This window comes from Stegostoma tigrinum, chromosome 5, assembly GCF_030684315.1.
Source record: "Stegostoma tigrinum isolate sSteTig4 chromosome 5, sSteTig4.hap1, whole genome shotgun sequence".
Lineage (NCBI taxonomy): Eukaryota > Metazoa > Chordata > Chondrichthyes > Orectolobiformes > Stegostomatidae > Stegostoma > Stegostoma tigrinum.
Genome location: NC_081358.1, coordinates 121072752 through 121097137, shown reverse-complemented (window position 1 = coordinate 121097137; position 24386 = coordinate 121072752). Strand labels below are relative to the sequence as shown.

Here is a 24386-nt window from a genome sequence, read left to right as displayed (position 1 = left end):
GAGTTGATCCAGATGCCAAGAGGCCTGAAGTTGCTTAAACAATTGTACGTAAATAAATGTGAGCGCTGTTGACCTCACTGTCACTTTGTGGAAAAATCTGGACTGATATTATTGAAAAACGTTTTCTTTAAGTTCATTCATGCAATGTGGGTTTCGCTGGCAAAGCCAGCATTTGCTTCTCATCCCTAATTGCCCAGGAGAAGATGCTGGTGAATTATTACCTTGAACTGCCATAGTCCTTGAGGTGTAGGAGTACACACAGTGCCATTACGGAAGGAGTAACAGAATTTTGACCCAGAAACTAGAAAGGACAGAAATGTATTTCCAAATAAGGATGGAGAGTTGCTTGGAGGAAAACTTGCAGGTAGTGGTCTATCTGCTGCCTTTGTCCATTTGGATGGTCGAGGCCACAGGTTTAGAAGGTGCTTCCAGAAGAGCCATCATGATTTTCTGGTGTTAAGCATGGTGCACTGCTGGCTTTGTTGCTATGTCTGTTCTTAGTTGCAAGAAACTCCATTGTTCTGTTTATAAATTGACTTTCCCAACTTATCATTGCAGAACTGTCAAAAAGAACAGAATAAGACCACTCCTGCAGAAGGAACTCCAATGGATACTTTGTCACGCCACAGTGGAGCTAAGGACAGTGGTATTGGGAGTGACAGTGCACGAATTCGGATTGTTCAAATTGAGCAGCAAAGCGGAACCAGTCATCATCGCCTTGCAAGGCCTTCCCGCCAGTCTTCCATTGTGAAAAATTTGAATTTTATCCCATTTGATATATTTGTCACAGCCAGCCGTATTTCATTAATGACCTATTCAACAGCAGCTAGTTCCAAATCAAGGTCACAGCAAGAAAGCCCGAGCCAGAAGGTGAGCGACAAACTTGGCAGGAGCACGCTAAACCAGAAAAGTATGGAGATCGAAGGCATGTCAGAGAATAAATCAGGCCAGCCAGGGATTGCAGTGCTGACAGCTGAGGATCTACTGAATAGTAATGCTCCATTGAGCACAGGGAAGGTTACCAGTCACTTGTCACTAGAGAGCCTTCATACGCCAAGCAGATCATCAGCTCGACAAGCTCTTGGCGTCACTGTAGTCCGGCAACCAGGCCGCAGAGGAACGAATGATCTTCAGCTAGAGCCCTTCGTGTACTTAGTGATAGCCCAACCTTCTTTGTTAGTGAGTTGCCATCACCGGAAGCAAATGGTGGATCTGTCATTCTTTGATGCCACGTTGAAAGCTGTCCCGCCAGACTACAAGTGTTTGGGTAAGAACATTTCTCAGCTTCCAGTTTCATATTATGTCACAAACTGTTATCTGCATGGATTTTAGTAAGGCATTTGATAAGGTCCAACGTGGCGGATTGGTCAAAAAAAGAGCCCATTCAAAGCTGGCTTTGTAACAGGAAATAAAGGGTAATGGTCACTTGCCGCTCTTGTGAATGGAATGCGGTTTCAAATAGTGTTCTGCAGGGCTTGATGTTGGTTTGTTTTATACATTCAGGATTTGGACTTGCACGTGGAGTCACAATTGGGAAATCTGCAGTCAACACGAAAATTGGCCATGTAGTGGAAATTGTAGGTGATAGCTGCAAACTCAAATTATATAGATGGGTTGGTGGTGAGGAAGGAAAGCGGAAGATGGAGTTGACTCTGATAAGTGTGAAGCAATGCCTTTAGGAAGCTCAAACAATAAAAGGGAATACACAATAAACATGAAGATGTTGAGAGGGTAGATGAAGTGAGAGATCTTAGCATGCAGGTGCACAGGTCCCTAAAGATGGCAGTACATATAGATGAGGTTGTAAAGATGGCAGATGGAGTGCACCCCTTCATTGGTAGAGGTATAGCATACGAAACTAGGGATATAATAATAAAGCTGTATAAGACACTGGTGAAGCCACAATTGGAATATTATGTGCAGTTCTGGTCACCACATTATAGGAAGGATGTAATTGCTCTGGAGATAGTGTGAAAAGGATTGACTAGAACGTTGCCAGGGCTGGAGATTTGTAACTATGGTAAGAGATTGTAAAGGTTGGGTTGTTTTCCTTGGAACAGAGAAGGCTGAGGGGTGACATGATTGAAGTTTACAAAATTGAGGAGTTGAGGTAGAGTAGACAGGAGGAAACTGTTTCCCTTGGCAGAGAGTTCAAAAACCAGAGGGTCATAGACTCAAGCCAAGTGGCAGCAGGATTAGAGGGGACGTGGGAAAAAAAGTTTTCTTTCACAGAGGGTGGTGGATGTCTGAGCTTTGCTGTCTGAGTTGGTGGTGGAGGTTAAACTCTTCCAGAAAGTACCTGGATCTGCATCTTATATGTTGTAAGCTGCAAGGCTATCAGCCATGTGAGGGAAGATGGGATTAGAAAGGGCATCTGGCTGTCTTTGGGCAGCATGGTCAAGGTGGATTAAAAGTCCCCCTTCTGGGCCATATTATTTCGAAAGTTTTATGGTATCGCTTTATGGCTGTACGTGTTACACTTTCATATTTGAGTTTTCTCCCTCTCATTCACCTCTGCCCCTCTTGACTAATATAAACAATAATCAGGGAACTGTACTTTGTGAAGAGGCTGAGAGTGAATTTAATTGCTGTGTACTAAATAATGAGGGGCCTAGAGAGAATGGTTAGAAAGGATGTATTGTCCTTGACAGAAAGGTTCGCAAACAGAGGTCAAAGATTTAAAATAATTGGTGGACAGAGTGAGGGAGTTGAAAAATGTTTGCACCCAAAAGATGAAGTGACTGTGGAACTTATTGTGCAAAGGAGTGGTGCAGCCAGAAATCCTGACTCCATGTACAGAGTTTGTGATACTCTTTTGACGTGCTGCAACCTATAAGGCATACTTTTTTATTTTTAGTTTTATTCATTCATGCAACATGGCCTTCCTTGGCAAAGCCCTCATTTATTGGCCATTCTTAATTGCCCCTGAGATGCTACCTTGAATTGTGGGAGTACTTAAAATGTGTGAACATCCTGTTAGAAAGAAAGTTCTCGAATTTTGGCCCAGTAACAATGAATGGTAATGCTTCCATGCATCTACCTCCCTTGTCCTTCTTTTTGATACAGGTTGCAGATTGGAAGGTAATAAAGTGTGAAGCTGGATGAACACAGCAGGCCAAGCAGCTTCTCAGGAGCACAAAAGCTGACGTTTCGGGCCTAAACCCTTCATCAGAGAGGGGGATGGGGTGAGGGTTCTGGAATAAATAGGGAGAGAGGGGGAGGCGGACCGAAGATGGAGAGAAAAGAAGATAAGTGGAGAGGAGAATATCGGTGGGGACGTAGGGAGGGGATAGGTCAGCCCAGGGAAGACGGACAGGTCAAGGAGGTGGGATGAGGTTAGTAGGTAGGAAATGGAGGTGCGGCTTGGGGTGGGAGGAAGGGATGGGTGAGAGGAAGAACAGGAAGAGAGGAGAACTCTCTTTCGATTCCTCCCACTTCCTACAGACAAAGGGGGTGGCCCTGGGTACCTGCATGGGCCCCAGCTATGCCTGCCGCTTTGTAGGTTACGTGGAACAGTCCCTTTTCCGCACCTACACAGGCCCCAAACCCCACCTCTTCCTACGTTACATTAATGACTGTATCGGCGACGCCTCTTGCTCCACAGAGGAGCTCGAACAGTTCATCCACTTCACCAACACCTTCCACTCCAACCTTCAGTTCACCTGGGCTATCTCCAGCACATCCCTCACCATCCTGGACCTCTCAGTCTCCATCTCAGGCAACCAGCTAGTAACTGATGTCCGTAACAAGCCCACCGACTCCCACAGCTACCTAGAATACACCTCCTCCCACGCACCCTCCTGCAAAAATTCCATCCCCTATTCCCAATTCCTCCGCCGCATCTGCTCCCACAATGAAGCATTCCACTCCCGCACATCCCAGATGTCCAAGTTCTTCAAGGACCGCAACTTGCCCCCCACAGTGGTCGAAAACACCCTTGACCGCGTCTCCTGCATTTCCCGCAACACATCCCTCACACCCCGCCCCTGCCACAACCGCCCAAAGAGGATCCCCCTCGTTCTCACACACCACCCCACCAACCTCCGGATACAACGCATCATCCTCCGACACTTCTGCCACCTACAATCCGACCCCACCACCCAAGATATTTTTCCATCCCCGCCCCTGTCTGCCTTCCGGAGAGACCACTCTCTCCGGGACTCCCTTGTTTGCTCCACACTGCCCTCCAACCCCACCTCACCTGGCACTTTCCCCTGCAACCACAGGAAGTGCTACACTTGCCCCCACACCTCCTCCCTCACCCCTATCCCAGGCCCCAAGATGACTTTCCATATTAAGCAGAGGTTCACCTGCACATCTGCCAATGTGGTATACTGCATCCACTGTACCCGGTGTGGCTTCCTCTACATTGGGGAAACCAAGCGGATGCTTGGGGACCGCTTTACAGAACACCTCCGCTCGGTTCGCAATAAACAACTCCACCTCCCAGTCGCAAAATCCATTTCCACTCCCCCTCCCATTCTTTAGATGACATGTCCATCATGGGCCTCCTGCAGTGCCACAATGATGCCACCCGAAGGTTGCAAGAACAGCAACTCATATTCCACTTGGGAACCCCGCAGTCCAATGGTATCAATGTGGACTTCACCAGCTTCAAAATCTGCCCTTCCCCCACCGCATCCCAAAACCAGCCCAGTTCGTCCCCTCCCCCCACTGCACCACACAACCAGCCCAGCTCTTCCACTCCCTCCACTGTATCCCAAAACCAGCCCAGCCTGTCTCTGCCTCCCTAACCGGTTCTTCCTCTCACCCATCCCTTCCTCCCACCCCAAGCCGCACCTCCATTTCCTACCTACTAACCTCATCCCACCTCCTTGACCTGTCCATCTTCCCTGGACTGACCTATCCCCTCCCTGCCTCCCCACCTATACTCTCTTCTCCACCTATCTTCTTTTCGCTCCATCTTCGGTCCGCCTCCCCCTCTCTCCCTATTTATTCCAGAGCCCTCACCCCATCCCCCTCTCTGATGAAGGGTCTTGGCCCAAAACGTCAGCTTTTGTGCTCCTGAGATGCTGCTTGGCCTGCTGTGGTCATCCAGCTTCACACTTTATTATCTTCGATTCTCCAGCATCTGCAGTTCCCATTATCGCAGATTGGAAGGTGTTGTCAGAGATACCTCAGTGAGTCACTACAGTGTATATTTTAAATGGTACATTTCCAGCAGAATAAGTGAGAAAGGGCGTGAATGTTGACGGCATTGGGTGGAATGCCATTCAAATTAACTGCTTTGTCGTATATTATATTTGGGTTTCTAGATTTTTGTTGGAGCTGCACGCATTCAGGCAAGTATTCCATCATGCTCCTGACTTCTGCTCTGCAGATGGTGGACAAACTTCGGGAAGTCAATTATCTTTCAAAGAATTCTCTGGCCTGCTCTTGTAGCCGCAATGTTTATATGACTAGTCCAATTCAGTTTCTTGTCAATGATGACCTCAGGTTGTTTATAGTGAGGGATCTAACAATGGTGATGCCACTGAATGACAAGGGGTATCAATTAGATTTTCTTCTGTTGGTACTTGTGCGATCTGAATGCTGCTGGTTCTCAGCCCAAGCCTGGATTTTTTCTGGGCCTTGCTGCATATGGACACCGACTGTTTTGATATCAGAGGACATTGGAAATGTTACGCAACAGTCAGTGAGCATCCTAATATTGACCTCTTGATGAAGAATCGATGATGAAGCAGCTGAAGATGGTCAGGCTGAGGCCACTACTGTAAGAAACTCAGGCACAGATGTCCTTGGGCTGAGATGATTAACCTTTAACAACCACAACCATCTTTCCTTGTGCTGTCTCTTGAAATCCTACAGAAGAACAGCATTTTTTGAAGCCACCATAAATTCTCGAATATTTTCGCTGGGTAACCGATCCCTTATTGCACACTAAACTATAGTGCAGTCTCCATAGGCTTATCTCTATAGGATTGTAATGTAATTCAAGTTTCCACAACACTTATAACTGCAGTGGGTGAGGAAATTCCTGAATGCTTCATGCGCTTCTTTATGGTATAACGGGAACCTTCACTGTACTGCCTCTGAGGCAAGCATATCCTTTCTTGGATATGGAAGTCAAAACTTTGTAGATCGTTCTCCAGGTATGGTGTCACAAAAAGCCCAGTAAATTATAGTAAGCAGCCAGCAGGTCTTAAATTCAGTCTTCTTTTTCCTCAACCCCTAGGTGCAGCTAGCTAAACTCAAGCTGCTGTTAGGCCTACCAGAATCTAAGGAATTTTGGAAGAACATAGCAATACTTCCACTGTCCCTATAGCCATGTCTTTTAATACAAAAGGATGCAGACTAACTGATCTGGGGACTGGCCACTCTTTAAGTCCAGTGGTTTTCCTAGTGTTGGTGATTGTTTAAACTTTCTCCCTTCCTTTCACTTCTTGAATTTCAAGTGCTTTTGGAAAGTTTTCCGAGTCTTCTACAATAATTAGGGCGGCACGGTGGCTCAGTGGTTAGCACTGCTGCCTCACAGAGCCGGGGACCCAGGTTCACTTCCACACTCAGGCGACTGTCTGTGTGGAGTTTGCACATTTTCCCTGTGTCTGCGTGGGTTTCCCCCCGGTACTCCGCTTTCCTCCCGCAGTCCAAAGATGTGCAGTTTACATGGATTGGCTAAGCTAAATTGCCCGTAGTGTTCAGGGGTCTGTAGATGTGTTATAAGGGGATGGGTCTGGGTGGGATGCTTCAAAGGTCGGTGTGGACTTGTTGGGCTGACAGGCCTGTTTCCACACTGTAGAGATTCTATGATCTAAGACTGTCACACAATGCCTCTGCCAGTCCCTTGTTTTTAATTTGAAATTTCAGTCAGCAATGGGAGGAAACTCCTCGTAGGCCACGAGCAATGCAAGAAAAATACCTCTTCCACTCATTCTTTCTCACCTCCCGTCAGCAGCTGGGTTTCTGTGAGCTCTCGGCGTTAATTTTAAAACTGAACTGAGATCCTTTGCACAGCCTTATTGCAATGTTTAAACTTGGGACCCACTCCCAAGGAGTTGTTTTGCCTACCTTCTTCCAGGCCATCTCTTTAAAATTTGGAAGTGGCCATGTTGTAGGCAGTCAGGGGCAGCTTTCTGATTTCTTTTAATTTGTAGCTCTGCCCAGCTTTTGCAAGTATTTTAGTGGCAAATAGAGCTGGGATGGAAATAAATGATTGATGAAAGTAGAAATTCACAGTTTTTATGATGAAGATGGATGCTGAGCTAAGGCCAAACAGATAAGCCAGTATTCTTTACGCTTTACACAGAAGGTGGTGGGTACCTGGCACGTGTTGCCAGCAGAGGTGGTAGACGCAGACACGTTAATGTCTTTTAAGATGTATCTGGACAGGTACATGGATGGGCAGGGAACAAAGGGGTACAGACCCTTAGAAAATAGATGACAGGCTTAGACAGAGGATCTCGATCGGCGCAGGCTTGGAGGGCCGAAGGGCCTGTTCCTGTGCCGTAATTTTCTTTGTTCTTTATTCTTTGTTCTATTCATGATGCATGCAAGTTTCCTTGCACTTTGAGAAACCCTTTTTATTCAAGCAAGTGAGAATCCCACTCATTAAAGTCTTGTGCCCGTAAGAGATCTCTTTGAGAGAAGCACTGTCATTAACTGAATCCTGGAGCTGGACTGTGCAAACATTGCTACTGTTTCCCAAGCTTTTTTTGATCAATGTTGTATTAATGTGGGTCAGCAGGAATTTGCCAACTTATTGAGCATAACCCACAGGAAGTTTTAACACTACTGCTTTATAGAGTTATTGTATTGAAGGTGGCCATTAATCCCACTGTGCTTGTGCTGGCACAGGATTTGTTTTCATCCACTCATGAGATGTGGGCATCACTGGCTGAGCCAGCTTTCAGTGTCCAGCCCCTGTTGTTCTTGAGAAGATGGTGATGAATTACTGCAGTCTATTTGGTGTGAATGCCACAATGCCATTAGACGTAGACTTCCATGATTTTGACCCAGCAACCCTGGAGCAAAGGTGCTGTACTTTCAAGCTGCTGGTAAGTGAATTGGAGACCATCTTTCTTGAAGTGGTGTTCCCATGTTTGCTGTCCTTGTCCTTCCAGATGTCAGAAGTCATGGGTTTGCTGTCTAAGGAGTCTTGGGGAATTTCTGCACTGCATCTTTTGGATGACACCCACCGCTACTACTGAGAATTGGTGGTGGAGGGAGTGGACAGTTGTGAATATGGTATCAATCAAGTAGACTGCTTTGTCTTGGATGGTGTCAAGCTTCTTGAGTATTGAAGTTGCAGCCATCCAGGCAATTAGGGAGCATTCCAGTGTACTCCTGGCTAATGCCTCATAAATGGACAGGTTTTGGGGCGTCAGAAGGTGAGTTTCTTGCTGCAGTATTCCTAGCCTCTGACCTGCTCTTGTAGCTGTGGTAGTTACACAGCCAGTCTAGTTGAGCTTCTGGTCGCTGGTAACCTCAAAAATGTTGACAGTGGGGGATTCTATCATGGTAATGCCATTCAATTGCAAGGAGCGATGATTAGATTCTCTTTTACTGGAGATGGTCAGTATCTGGCATGAATGTTACTTGTTATTTGTCAACCCAAGCCTGGATTTTGTCCACATGTTTTTGCATTTGAACATTGGCTGTGTCCGGATCTAAGGAGTCATGAATGGTGCTGAACATTATTCAATCATCTGCGAACATCACCACTTCTGGCCCTTTGATGGAGAGAGGGTCATTGATGAAGCAGTTGAAGGTGGTTCATCCAAACACACCATGAGACTGACCTGGCTACCTGGCTTATCCAGGTAGAAGTCTCCCTCTGGAGTGATTATCCATCATGTCACAATGGTCCCTGCACATGCAAACACATCTCATGCCTGTTAGCTAGCTCCTGAGAGGCCACAGGAGATATCTGTGTGCATTAATGTCACTGATCTCACAACACTGAGGATGAGAGCACTGGGGAGGCATAAATGGAGTTTGGGGCAGAGATTGGAGCTTCCTCCAGAAGCTAAATGGCTGCTGGAGTGTGCAGCCAGGGGAGGTGATGTCAGCTGGTTATGATGTTATATTCCCATACTTGTGGCCGAGAGGTCATTGAAGGTCAGCCATCTCAGTGCTGGGAGAACACTGCGAGAGTATCCTAGGCCCAACCAAATTCAACTGCTTCATCAATGAAACTCCCTCTAGCTTAAACGGGCATGTGTGCTGATGATCACGCAGTGTTCAGTACCATTCACAACTTGTCAGATACTGACACAATCCGTAGCCAAATGCAGGAAGACCTGGGCTACATCCAGGATTGGACTGACAAATAACTTTCCAATGTGCCAGGCAATGACCACCTAAAACAAGGGAGAATCTGACCATCTTTCCATGTTATTCAATGATATTACCAAAGTTGAATCTCATACTATCACCATCCTCTGGGTTATCAATGATTAGAATTTGAACTGGACCAGTCATAAATACACACTGGCTCTAAAGCAGGATAAAGGCTGAAGTGAGCACTTTATGTCTTGTCCATCCACAGTGTGTCCACCATTCATAAAGTGCAGTTGAAGACTGTGATGAAATATTGTGTGTGCACATGTCACTGCTGTGTGGTAAAACCTAATGGTACTGAACTGCTATTTGTCAACCTATGAGAAACAATTGCTTCTTGGTGCTTTACAAGGTCTCTAAGTAGCTGTCAAGTGGAAAGCTGTAGCCATATTTCATTTCAAAAAATTCAGATGATTTCTAAATATATCCAAATTATGAATGGAACCAAGTATATTATCTTGAAATTTGCATTTATTGTGTAATTCAGAACTGGGCTGAATTGTGAGAGAGGCAAAGAGAGACCATGGGATGATATTAGCAGTTAATATAAGAGAACCTATCGGCGGAGTAATGCAAAAGGAGGGAATGGACCCAGATATGACTTAAAGGGGATTTGTGCCTGGAAGAATTGAACACTGTACAGGCACTAAATAAATATTTTGTATCTGTCTTTGCCAGGGAAGTATATGCTAACAACTTTAGAGTGAAAGAAGAGATTGTTGAGACATTGGATGTGCTAAAAATTAAGAGAAAGTTTGGAAAGTCTGGCTGTATTTTAAAGTTGATATGTTACTAGGACCATAAGACCTTAAGATTAAGAAAAATAATGGTAAAATAAAATTCAAGAGGTATTGTCCATGATTTTCTAATTCTTTTTTGATATATGGGTGGTATCTAACAGGGCTATGTAAAGTAAATGCAGAGAGGAAGTTCCCAATGACTGGAGAGTCCTGACAAGGGGTCACAGTTTAAGGATACCGTGTGAATCATTTAGAATTGAGAGCAGGGGCAATTTCTACATCCAGAGATTGGTGATCCTGTGGAATTCTCTGCTATAGAAAGCCATTGAGACCAAAGCATTGGATATTTTCGAGAAGGAGCTCGATATAGTTTTTAGGACTGAAGATATTAAAGGGCAGAAAGTGAAATGGTGGATCTCCCTTGAAGGGCTGAATGGCATAATCTTGCTCCTACCTCCTCTGTTCAGAAAGGATATAGTGGAAAATGAGGAAGCAGGGAATCCCCAAGTTGCAAATGGGTTCCATTCTTGAATCCGTTGGCAAGTCGATTTGTTCGCAAGTCTGAACACAGTGCAGGACATCATACTATAGCCATCAGAAGTGCAGGAAGTGTTTGTATGTAAACTCGTACCCCTGTATTGGATCGCATTTGTAAGCGTGAGTGTTTGTAAGCTGGATGTTAATAAATCAGGGGCTCCCTGTATTTTCTTTAAGAGAGATTCAGATTACCAGAGACTGCAAATCGATGTGAGGCAAATGTCTACAGTTCACCTGCTTAAAGTATGCGTGACAATGTTCAGCTGAGAGAAGTGTGAAATGAAAATAAAATTATGTGTTATAGATACTGCTCATTGAGGATAGACAAAAGTTAGGAATGAAGTGACTTGTCAATTTTCTCAATTGCTGAGAAATATTCAAGTATCTAGAGACATTTGCCAAAACTGCAATGTATAGTAATGTGTTAATTCCTGTGGTAATAGGGAAAGTATTTTATTATTTGACATAGCTGCATTGTCACTTTATAAATAGCTTCAGATTAGTATTGCAGAATCTTCAACAGCCCTGGCAAGAGGGTTCAAGCTGGTGGTCAAAGCAATGATAAAATTAGCAGTCTTTTTGAAGGCCCTGGTATTATTTTGCCTGTTTTCACTTTGAGAGTGGATAAAAAAAATACATTGGACTAAATACGAGTGTTCCACTTGTTCAGAATTACTCAGAAACACCTGGTGAGGAAAAAAATTGCGCTAGTTGGTCATGAATTAATGGAATATTTGGGATTAGCATAACCCAAACAGTCTTGATGTTGTGTAATTCGACATAAGCCTTCATATTTCATATTAAACTTGGAGCAGCAGCAGAAGAACTTTGCCCAAGGAAATTTATTTTCACTTGGCCAAGTGTTGTATCTGGTATTTGAAACAACTTGACAAATTTGGCACTTAATTTGGCAACGTCTGTCGCTCTATCTTTGACAAAAGAACTGAAAAGAGTGATGTAATATGTTATTTAATTTTGTTTTTATTGTAGACCCTGGGAAGACTCTTCCAGAAGCTCTAGACTACAGTGTGTTTTGGTTGCAAACTGTTGCAGGTGACGTTGATCTGAAAGCTGGCATTCCCCCTCCACTCATCTCTTTTCAAATCAAAGACTTCCTCAATGGGCCAGGTAAGAGCACAAGACGTCTGTCCTTCCAGGCGAGCTGATGGGCTGATCTAAGTCACTAGGAAAAATAAAAAACATGAAGCCGATTACAGCAATGAAGTCCAGGAGCTGTTCACTAAAATACATTCCTGAAAGTACAGCTTTTGCTTTACTCCAAAAGCTTGAATGTGTGGTCTGTTAATAGAAAGCGCGACTAAAATGATTCTCGGGTGGAACTGCGCCCTCCATCCTATTGTACTGGGTTTTATGTGCAAACTGAAACAGTAATTCTCAAAGGATTGAGCAAAGATTTAAAATTTACTCAAGTAAACTATATGTTGTAAACAATTTGTCAATTGGCAGGGGAAAGAGATAAACAGATGCAAGTTAGCAGAAACTTAATCTCATAATTCAAGCATACAGGAAGCCCAGCAGTCATTTTGCATTATGAAAAGCTGAGTTCAATGATAGTAAGTAGCTAGGCATTGAAACCACTAATGAATGGGTAATGGCAGGATATGGTAATACACTCGATACCACATGAAGGGGCAATTTTTCCATACATTTGGCAAAAGAAGTAAGCATATATTTTTTCCAGATTGAAGTAACAAGATACCAGTGTTAGTGAGTACACATTATAGTTCCTGCAGGAAATGGTGCTTACAACACCCAGACCTGGACGATAAGAATGTAACGGTGTATATTGTACGAGAAAGGCCAATTACTGACATTTCTGTGTGAGTTATAAATCGGTGATACAAGCCCGTCCATCATTCTTCTGGGCTTCAAATGCCTGTAGTTTAAGGTTCTCAATGGCTCACTTTAGTTTATTACTAGCTTGAGAGACATAGCTTTATATGGGCCTTCAGAAAATAGCAATAAAACATGACGTTGGCATCCTGTACACATGAAAAAAAGGGTAGCATTGTGTTACCATTCTTTGTACATTCACAATGTTACACATAACGTAATTCAACTAACAGTTGCCTGTTTCCCCTGGTGCTGTATAAACTTATGTGAGATTGATTGGTCCCCTTCCACCTGTCCCACACTGGTTCAGGATGCCAAACAAGTATTTCTTCAAGAGATTCCTGAATTTAGCAAAGGCTATAATTCCATCCGTTAACAAGGTCATTGGTTTCCCGCAAACCTGAGGAATAATGTGGCCAGATATCCACTGGTGCAATAGCTCCGACAGGTGATAGATTAGTTGGAACAAATTGGAACCATTATGACCTGGCATTCCTGCTTTCCATCAAGCGTTTTTTGTTGGTGAGGGGAAATGTCGTCATTTTTGCACAGTGGTTGGCCCAGAAGAGTGCCTTTAACAGGTTAATTTGAATCATATGAAGTGTCACTGGCCTCAGCTGACACAAGCTTCTTTCCATGTGTGAAACTGTAATAAATCCATTCCCAACTGAGGTAAATCCCCCACGAGCGGGTGAACTAATTCAAGCATCATACTGGCATGCTCGACCTCCATAATTTGAAGCAGGGTGACCCTGAACTCATTGCAAATAAAAGAAACACCACAGCGAAGGAGCATTGGAAGAGTTGTACACTAAACCTTCCCATGTCATCCAGTTCAGTTTTGCGGTACAGATATAGCAACAGATAAACTTAGGCATTTATTCAGTTGATCTCCTGTTCTTAACTGTAGTGAAATCATTTGGAATAATCATCTCAAAAGTTAGCAAGTGGAAAAATGGGATTTGTCATCACATTTCAATGTATTTGGTCTCATTTTAACAAAAGGTGACATTTTTATCAATGTATTTCTTTGCTTCCAGAGACAGTGGGTGATGAGTAGTTGAGTAACTGGTGCCTCTGCTTAGGAACACAAAATGAAACCTGAAACAAAAATATATTTGTGATTCACAGCAAGAGCTTGTATATATCTGGCACAGTTAATACAGTTAAGTCATCCCAAGGCAGTTAGCAAGATTTATCAAACAAAGTATCATACCTAGCAACATAAGGAGAATATGGTGCTGTTTCTGTTTCTGGAGTGTAGCAGTAACTTTGAAAAGAATTCTTTCTGATGAGTTGAGGCACGTTCCAGTACACGTGAAGAGTTAAATGCCCAGAAAGTGATCTTGGTTCAGGGTCCAGATATCATCCTGGCTTTCCCCTGTGTTGACACCAGGTCGAGCAGGACATCCCACCCCTTTCTGTGGCAGAAAACCATTTCAAAAGATGATTAAAGCTTTTTTGAGTCGGGAACAGGTTCTAGTTTTGTGTCCCCACCTTCCGAGTTCATGGTGTAAAGAGCTTTTTCACTGGCCAGCTGGGAAGTTCTCCAACTGAGAACAGTAAGCGGCTGCTGATCAAAGCATTCCCACTCCAAGGCTGCTTTTGGTGCCAACTTCTTTAAAGGCCCCTTCATCTGTCTTGTATTTCACAGAAGTTCAGTTGCACAGGCCTACTGCTATTCTTCTGCATGGCATGGGAGCAGCCCCACTCTGGGAAGTCAAGTGCAGAATCAAGGTTGACTATCTGTGGTTCACTTGGACAGATGCACTGTCAGCCACACCATCTTTTGGATGTGACGTTAAACTGATGCCCCACCTATTATACTCAAATAGAATCTCATAGCCCTACTTCAAAGAAAAAAGATGGAATCATTTCTGGCTCTGATCAATAATTCTTTCCCAAATGACATCGTAGTAAAACAAAAGGCTTTTGTTAGCTGTGTCTGATTGTTGTTTGCGGGATCTTCTTGTGATTAAAATGGCTGTTGCATTCCTAGCCCGAGTATGCCTTAATGGCTCTTGATTGGCTGCAGAATGCTTTGGGATACTTTAGGTCTGCCCCCATTATCTCCGCATTGCAAGCTTCTTGGTGTGAAATACGCCTAATTTTGAGAAGTTACTCATGAGTGTTAATGTTTAGTCACATAAAGAACTGCCAGAGTTGTGAATATGGCAAGGCAAAGAGGCTAGATGTGCAACTTGGTGGCAAGAAAACTTTCTGGAGGCTGGAATAGGAGTCTCTGGCCCATTGCTGGGCTGTTTTGGCATTTAATCCCATGTCGGTCGACAGGACTGCACGATAGATAGCCCTGGATGGTATTGCAGGCTATCCTTTCAGTGGTAAACGCAGCATGCCTTGTAGTGGGATGACTAGGGCCAGCACTGTATCAGTATGCAAAACCTGAGAGCAGGTGTGGAAGAAGGTAACAGTCCTTCAGGGAACCAAAGGCAGGCTAACCTTGCCCTAGCCGCCAACTATATTGCAAAATAAAACCCACTCTGTTTGCTGCCTGAAGATCTCTTACACTTCATAGACCTTTATCTTGTATCATGAATAATACTATCCAGGGAGGTATGTATTAAAGTTACATCAATTCTCTCAATTTCTTCAGGTGCAGAGGCCAGAACATTTCTTGTCTCCCAGATGATTTTTTGTTATGTCAGGTGGGGTTTTGATTGGTGCAAAGATGGACTTGATATAATTAGAAGTCTGCTGTCTGGAAAATTGTAAAATTTTTGACACATTCCTTTGAATTTTCAAGTTAAGAACATGAAGCGTGGTTCTTTCATGTCCAAACAAAGATTCAAAGCATGGTTTTAATGAGAAAGAGAAATGACCTGATCTAAATTAAATAAATTCTTCAAAGCTATGTGATTAGTTAATACGTTTGTGAGTGCAAAAATAAAATTCCTGTCATCAGTTTAAAACCAGTTATATGTACGTGGTGAAGATCTTGTTACCGGAAATCTTTCTTTTTCTGTTTAAATTACATTTTTGGAATTTCTTTTTCCACACAGGGTCATTCTAGTATGATTAAAAAAGGAACCTGGTCTGCATATCTAATGTATGTACATAATTTGGGATTCTTTTTAGAATCTAGTGAAAAACTTAATGTCAGTAAAATACTTGCATTTCTTTTTCAAACTTAGTGTGATTAGTTCTATCATTCCAGACTATGAATCTAAGGCTTGTAGTTTCAAGCCCCCAATAAAGACACTTGAAGAGAGATTGAGACAGAAAGAGTTTTGCATTGCTGTTTGTTTAAGACGTTTTATTGTGTCTCTGCCTTCCCTCTCAGGTGGGTGTAAAAGATTCCAAGGCACCTTGAGGAAGAGCAGGAGTGTTCACCTGGTGTTTTAAGCAACACTTATCCCTGAACCTTTGTCACTGGCCTTCAGATCTAAATCGCTGGTGTATAGGGATGAGGACATTATGCTGGAGTTATACAAACCCTAGTTTGACCCACTTTGAGCTATGTGAGCAGATCTTGGCACCACACCTTAGGAAGGATGCTTTGGCCTTAGGAGATTTTAACACAGGCTTACAAGGATGATACCTGGACTTCGGGGGTTAATTTATGAGGAGAGATTATACAAATTAGGCCTTATACAAATAAGTTAAGGAGCAATATAATTGTGCTTTTCTGGGGAAGGCAGCTTAGATAAGTTATTTCCACTAGTTGAAGATTCGACATTCGGGGGCATTGTCTAAGGATCATGGTCAGACCATTCAGGAAAGATGTTAGAAAGCATTTATACACTGAGTAGTGGAGGTTTAGAACTCTCTTCCTCTAATTGCGGTTTATATTAATTCAATTGTTAAACTTAAATCTGTAATAGACTTTTTTTTATTTATCTTGGGTATCAAGAGATATGGGCCCAAGGCAAGAGTATGGAGTGAGACTGCAAATCAGCCACAATCTTTTTGAATGGTGGAGCAGGCTGAAGTGTCTAATTGGCCTATTTCTGTTCATATGTTCTGAAACAGATTATCTGGAGAGGAAGTGCTCCCTCCCTGGTGTGGTGAGGGTGATGACAAATTAGGGTGGGACCGAAAACAATTAGATTCTCAATGTCAAGAAGAGTTCTCCCAATTTTCCCCTGGAGCCTTACAAACCAAATTCAGACCTCACCCTTGACTGGCAACTCATTATTCCACAGCTCACTCTACTTACCGCCCACTTCCAATTCTCCTGCCCTGGTGAAAAACTAGACAATTTCATGACAGGTACAACCGAGTGGGTACCTGCCGGCTGCAGCTCTCTGAATGCCTGTCCTGGCCATCATACAGGTGCTTCTTCTGCACCACCTCCCTGTTTAATCCATCTCCACTATCCTTCTTGATATTTTGTCCACTCCACATAAGTGAACTCCCAGTCTACTGCATGATCAGGCCAGCATCTTAGTTCCTCAACTCTTTATTTAGGAGCTGATGGACACCTACAGTTTAAGTGCCTCTAATATGTCATTTTCTGCATTGGGACAGCCACATAACTTGAGCATCAGTACAGGATGAAATGGACACATTAATTCGATGACTCTGCAAGACTAAAGTACATAAGAGCAGAAATAAGCATTGAGTGTGCTCTGTCATTCGATGAGATCACAGCTAATTCAATATTCATCAACTCCACTTTCTCTGTAACCTTTAATTCTATTTCTGATTAAAAATCTGTCTGCCTTAGCCTTGAATATACTTAATGACCCAGCCACAGCAACCTTCTGTGTTAACAACTCCACAGATTCGCTGCCTTCTGAGAGAAGAAATTCCTCATCATCTCTGCCTTACCTGTGCGACCCCTTATTCTGAGATTAAACCTTCTAGACCTGAATTCTTCCACAAGGAGAAAGAGGGAGAGGCAGACATTTTATGATGTTGAGGAGCACTCAATTGTCAAACAATCAGTCAGAAAGGGATTGGACATGTCAGTGTATGTCGCCATGAACCTCAACATCAGAGTTGTTCATGTTCCAGCAGTTTACACAGTGCATGCACTCCAAACAAATGGTGATGTATCATAATGAAAAGGAGAAGAGGCCTCAGATGGGTGAAGGGGCAACTACAGTCAATCAGAGATACTGCCATAGCCAGTTAAGGAATTGATCTGACTAGACAGTAGGGAGTTGACCACGTCGATCCTGCAGGCCAAGTAGTCTAGAGATTGCAAGTAGCTCAGTTAGGGTGCTGCTGAGAGACAAATCTGGGGGAGCTGGGCCAGTGTTTTCTGACAAAGGCAGGGATTGAATCTGATGGAAGTGTGGATGTGCGAACAGCCAGTGCTTATTTATGAGTTGGAGAGGTGGTGAACAACATTCCTGTTTGGCTGGGCCCAGATACTCCAGTATTCCATGTATGGTGATTGATCTCTTACGTAGATTGACTTTGGTTCCGGATATCGCTGCCGTGCACGGACTTTGGAGACCCATGCAAAATAGTGACAGTTTTGAGGGAGTGCCGATGGTGAGGTATCCTCATTCAGTGTGGAGGAAGTACAAGGGGCAAGAAGAGCTCATAATTTGGACTCGGTACGAGACCTTGAGTGGTCATGGTTCATGTCGTGCTGAGTCTTGCAGTCCTTTCGTCTTAGCAAGATATGTGTGCAGTGGCAGAGTTAGAATGAACAGTGACCATATGAGTACAAAATAACAGAGAGAAGACAATGCCATTTGCCCCTGTGGAGGACAGAAGATCAGTGACCACTTTCCTATACAGCTGATCTGGAACACAGTAGCGACCTGTGCTGAAATTTCTTTGCAGGCCAGTTGTACTGGTTGGTATGGCCTCCTTTAGTGGTCAATGGGAAAAGGGATTGCCCACTTTTTCATCTCGCCATCCACCAGTTCCTGCAGATTGCCATCTGAGAAGTTCCTGCCTTGACTGTGAGGCATGATCTGTTTGATGCAGATAGAATTGTCGTGCCAGAGGGTTGAAAGCCATGAGGTCTAGGCTGTGATGTACACTTGTGCCTTCTCCAAGAAACACATCTAACAGCCCAGTCCATAACTTTTGCATTGAAAAGTGGAAAATTGCATGAAAAGATCTCTCCAAGCGATGACAGACCAACCACTATGCTTCACGGTTATCTTTTCATTTCATTTTTTCTTTCTTTATGCATTATTTATGGGATGAGGGTGTCACTGGCTAGGCAGCATTTACTGCCCATCCCTAATTGCCCCAGAGGGCAGTTAAGAGTCAGCCACATTGCTGTGGGTCTGGAGTCACATGGAGGCCAGACCAGGTAGGGATGGCTGTTTTCTTCCCTAATCGACATGAGTTAACCAGTTGGGTTTTTCTGACAATTGATAATAGATTCATGGTCATCATTAGATTCCTAATTCCAGATATTTTATTGAATTAAAATTCTATCATCTACTGTGGTGGGATTAGAACATTGGCTGGGTCTCTGGATTAACAGTCCAGCAATAATACACTAGGCCATTGCCTTCCAAATTAAAAATGTGCTCACAAGTAATCTGTCATAATTATAACAGTAACATTTCTTTTCAGTAAAATTAAGCTAGTCAGTCATTGAAAAATGGAGCTAACCGATAGGATTTAATTGAAGGATATTTGAGTACTTTATTGTATCTGTTGTTGTTAATGATTTACATTTGCTCGCATTGCAAACCTGATCAAGTTAATTTTTTGTATTTTACCATCACCAGCTTCTTGAGTTTGATGTAATATTTCACTGTGATCATAGACAGCTAGACGTAGACCTTTTCAGCCTTTAACAGAACTCAAGGCTGATTACTCCCATACAACAGCAGTGAACTTTTTTTTTCGCTTTTAATAAAAGGCAAATGTAAAGTAAAAGCAGAACCTGCCTTCTACAGAATTACATGTGCCTAAAGGAAGCAGCACAGACATGCATGAGATTCCAAACTGCATTTGAGCGTTTGTGGCACAACTGGGCCCAGCTCCACCCTAGGACAGCATGCACCTCTTGTAACCCCAAATGTCTGCTACTTGACGTACCACACAGTATAATCGTAACTTGATATTTATTATGTGGCGTTTAATGTATTGTTTAAAAATTGGTTGATTTGTATTTCTCTCTGTGTTGGTAAGGAGCCTGTGGATTTGACAAATTGACTAATACATACAAGATGTGCTCTTGAGTAACTTTTGATTCGATGTTTTGTTTCAAAGAAGGTAAATAGATTCCATGAGCAGCTTGCTTTTGACGAATAATAAAGTTTGACTTACTCTTGACCGTCAAATGAGCTTTGGCTGCTTTGATTTTCACATGATGTCAATATGTTAAAGATACATTTAAGACCAGTTCGCCACTATTGATTAGTTGGAATTAATGGCACTTTTGAACAATTTTAAGCAACAAACTAAATGTTGATGAAAAGACATTTCTGATGATTAAAACTGTAAATAAGAGGATGGTTAAATGATGTGTATGTTATTCCTGCATTAACCAAAATAAGTCCTGTAAACAATTCAAAATTGATTAATGTTCTTTTCCATGCACGGAATCAGATGGTTTTGTTTTCTTCAGCCCCGCTGCTCAGTGGAACTGTTACTTTCTAAATGCCATTGTTGTGTATGTGACGCTCAAAACCATGTTCAGTAAAGTAACCAAACCTACTCCTTTGATTTGACAGGTCTGTCATAGCCTTTAACAAGAATTTGTTTGAGTTCCAATTCCTTTTATTGTCTAAACCTTCTGTTTTTTTTTAAACAGCTGAAGTCAATTTGGAATTGTCACGTCCTTGGAAAGTCAACTTAAGCCTTGTCAAACTGGATCAAGCAACAAAGTTTTTCAAGAGCATCCTGCCCAGATATGGTTCTGAGATCACCTCCAAAGCTGCTGTCTCTCCTGAAACAGTTTATTATAAAGAGGAGATGTTGACATCAGCATCTGGTGTGAGGATTGAACCTGGATCATTTACTGAGAGAACCATGGATCAAGGAAGCATTTGGAAAATGATGTCCTTCTTTCAGAAATTTTCTATCCACACAGCTCAGGTTGTTGTTGCAATGGAGGCTGTGCCTCATCCTGACAAGCCTTGCATTTTGGCCTCTCTTTCAAGTCTAAAAGGGGCCCTTAATATAAAAGCAGGACCCAAATCCACAGGTAAGTAGCATAACATGTATTTCCAGATTACATCTTGATAACTTAATGTTGTATGTTAATTAATATTGGGTAAGTGTTCAAATGTAAATATATTAATCCCATTTCACTTAAGGATAGAACTGAAGCAATTTGTATCTTGGCCTATAGGACAGTTTCTATTGTTGAATGACTATCTGTTTATCCACGGTATTTTTAATTTTTATTTTAAATGATTTCAGTACATAATTACACAAGGAGGAATAAAGCCAATATCCTCTCCGTTGGTAAATTGCTCAAGTACAGATCAGCACAGTTCAATTCTGATGGATATTAGAAAGTACAGTAGTTCTCCTATAACGCCATAGAGTTGCGTTTTTGTGTGACCTCGTGCAATACAAAATTGCCATAGAAAAATCACATTATAAGGAAATTGCTCTTCCTGTACAGCAGAAAGCTTGCATTATCCAAACAGCATCCATTATTCATTAACTGCAATGCAGCCAATTTTCACATTAATGAAACAAGCATTGTAGCAGAACTACCTGTACATAAATTGCTTCTTTTTGAAAGCGCCCTTTCTTATGCAACACAGGTGCATGCACACAGAGACATGCACACAAAGTCAAGTTTGGTTTGAAAGTCTGCCAATGCTTTGAATGTTCGATTAAAGTTCAAAGGATAGATTGGTTGACTGGTACTATTAAATAGTGTTTTTAATATATTTGTACCACAGACACCTTTCCCTGTGTACAATGCTTTTGAAAGCTAAAAGTACAATTATTATTGTACAATATGTTTAAAAAAAGTAACATACTGAATTTTCCTGTTAAAGTAGATAGTTTACTGCAGTTACCAGTAAGTTATATTTGATTTTGAGTGATATCAGTCTGCTGAAGGAAACTTTTACCAATGAGGTGTGATCTCTTGCTCCTAACTACGTACACATAGTGAAATTTCTGCATTAAACTAAAATGTGTGTACATGTATAAATTAAGTGCATCTTAAATTTTCAAGCCGAATTCAAGTTAGCTATTCATACCTAAAACACTACCCATGATGTGTCGATCTCTCCAGTGTAAAAAGAATTGCTGGAGAAACTCACCAGGTCTGGTACTACCTGTGGTGAGAGAAACAGATTGAACATTTCGAGTCCAGTAAGCCTCCCCTTTGAAACATTAACAAAAAAGCGCTATTCCAGTCCATGGAAGGAGCAAGATCCAGAACCAGAGGACACAGTTTAAAAATAAGGGGTAGGCCATTTAGAACAGAGTTGAAGAATAACTTCTTCACCCAGAGAGTGGTGGATATATGGAATGCTCTTCCCCAGAAGGCAGTGGAGGCCAACTCTCTGGATACTTTCAAGAAAGAGATGGATAGAGCTCTTAAAGATAGTGGAATCAAGGGTTATGGAGATAAGGCTTGAACAGGGTACTGATTGTAGATGATCATAATGAATGGTGGTGCTGGCTCGAAGGGCCAAATGGCCTGCTCCAGCACCTATTGTGTATTGTCTATAAAGAGGGCATGAACTTAAAGCAATCAGCAAAAGAAGCAAAAACAGTAGAAGGAAAACTTGTTCATGCAGCACGTTGTGAAGGAAGAATGTGTTACAGGGAGCAGGCAGGAGAATGACATTAAGTGAATTGCTCACTTCGAAACTGGTGCTGACATGTTGAATGAATGGCCTCCTGGACAGTGCTATTTTTTTCTGTGTGAGAATGTAAAAGAAAGGTGTGACAACTTTTGATCCAGAAGTAAAGAAAATCTTTAGTTTCTTTAAAAGATCTATGTAGTGTGTAGTTGTTTTTAAAGATGTTTGGAAAGGAGTTTTAAGAATTAGATTTAATTATAAAGGGATTAGTTGTAATGTTCTTAGATAATAAGAGATATCAGTACACATGACCCTGAGATCCTTGGCCTGAAAGCAGTACCAACAGAATTGAAGTTAATACCAGAAAGTATGTTGCGCACAGGCACCAAGGTGAACTACAAACAGAGGTGCTAGATTGTATAGCCATTGAAGCATCCACTTGAGAAATCAGAAAGGTGGAAAGAAAGAGGAACGCCAGATTCTTATGAGAAAATGAAGCAAATCTCTCAAACCTTACCTAAGATCTCATTTGCTGACACTTCAACCTGTCATGAGGCTTGAAAACAAACTCTGGAGAGACGCACATCAGGATTTCCATGTTTTGAGGGTGAAAATGTTGATAGGATCATGCCTGGCTGATGATAATCATGAAACCCAGAAGTTATTGTCAGATAGGACTCCTGACCTATATGTGTATGAATGAAGAGCAGTATGTTGTGGAATTGTGTAGCTATGTGCATGCTAAAGGGAATCTTTCTGGTTGTGAAAACTTATTTTTGTAGTATTGATAATTTAAAGAGAATTTTACCTTTTTTGTTTGAAGTATGATTTGCCTGTTAATTTGAGCTGAATTTGTGTTGATTCTAATTTGTGTTAATATAAGATGAAGTTACAAAAAGTGGAATTTCATTGATTTTTTTCATATTGGGTTTGTTTGGGAAATGTAGTTATTATTATTTATGGCTTTCTCACTCAGATTGTAACAAAGGATATCCAGCTTCACCTTTTAAGTAAAACCGAAAGAACTGTGGATGCTGTAAATCAGGATCAAAAACAGAAGTTGCTGGAAAAGCTCATCAGGTCTGGCAACATCTGTAAAGAAAAAAAATCAGAGGTAACGTTTTGAGTCCAGTGACCCTCCCTCCCTTTGTGGATGGATCACCAGGCTTGAAACGTTAACTCTGATCTTTTCTTCACAGATGCTGCCAGACCTGCTGAACTTTTCCAGCAACTTCTGCTTTTGTTCACCCTTTTAAGTCTCTTGTATAATGGTATAGGACGCTGAAATATAGACAAGAAAATTTAAAATCTAAATCTAAATCTAGAATCAAATGATTCAAAACTTGACATTGCTCTAGATCATGATGAAACAATTTGTAGTGGTTGTTAGATTTTGACTGACATTGGAATTGATGGTTATCAGAGTTAGGCAGGATTGTGGAGTTGAGATCACAATCATGAACTCATTGAATTGCAGAGTAGTTTGGAAGGGCTGACTGACCTCCTCATAATTTGTATATACATGTGAGGAATTCAAGATGACATAGACAGAATTGGGAATGGGGAAAAGATTGCCAGATGGGTTTGATGTGAAGAGGTGTGAGGTAAAGTGCTTTAGAAAGACTACTGAATAACTAGGGAAGTAGAGTTGACCTTAAGGTATGAGTTGGGTACATGAAGCAGAGAGTTGGGGCAGGAGACCAAAATAGTTACATGAGAAATGAATGTGTCGAATGGCAAGAAGGGACAATGAGAATAAAATCTAAGAATAAACCCGACAGTCAAGATTAGATAACAGGATAACAAAAAAGACATAAGGGCATTGTATCTGCATGTGTTTAATATTCATAAGAATATAGATGAATTGATAACACACACGAAAGGAGATACATACGATAACAGCTATCAAAGAGACATGACTACATAGTGACGACAGTTAGATCAGAATTTTGATTATGACTTCAAGAAAGCTAAGAAGCTAGTTAAAGGTGGAAGGGCGGTATTGTTAATAAAGAGGTCATGAGTAAAATAACTTGGCTCAGGAGATCAGAATGTGGAATTATTTTGGCTGAAGTTGATTAATAGTAGAAATAGTAAGTCACATTAGGGATGATCTCCAGACTTCCTAACTAATTGCAATGTATGAGGAGGAGTTTGTGTTCTTACCACAGAGGGATGTCGAGGCTGGGTTATCGAGTAGAGTCAAGACTGAGACCGACTGAGGTGGATTTTTAATCAATAAAGAAATGAAAGGTTACAGGGAAAAGGCAGGAAAGTGAAGTAGAGAAGATTA

At 42.1% G+C, this 24386-nt stretch overlaps 1 protein-coding gene across 2 annotated transcripts in view; it reads left to right on the top strand.

Moving 5' to 3' along the window:
• The window catches only part of LOC125451670 (intermembrane lipid transfer protein VPS13B-like), a 907633-nt gene that overhangs the window by 726232 nt on the left and 157015 nt on the right, over positions 1–24386 (top strand). For both annotated transcript variants that reach the window (XM_048529130.2, XM_048529131.1), the window contains exons 34-36: positions 559–1267; positions 11568–11705; positions 20131–20523. In XM_048529130.2, coding sequence (XP_048385087.1) covers positions 559–1267; positions 11568–11705; positions 20131–20523 — 1240 coding nt within the window. The remainder of the gene's footprint in view (positions 1–558; positions 1268–11567; positions 11706–20130; positions 20524–24386) is intronic.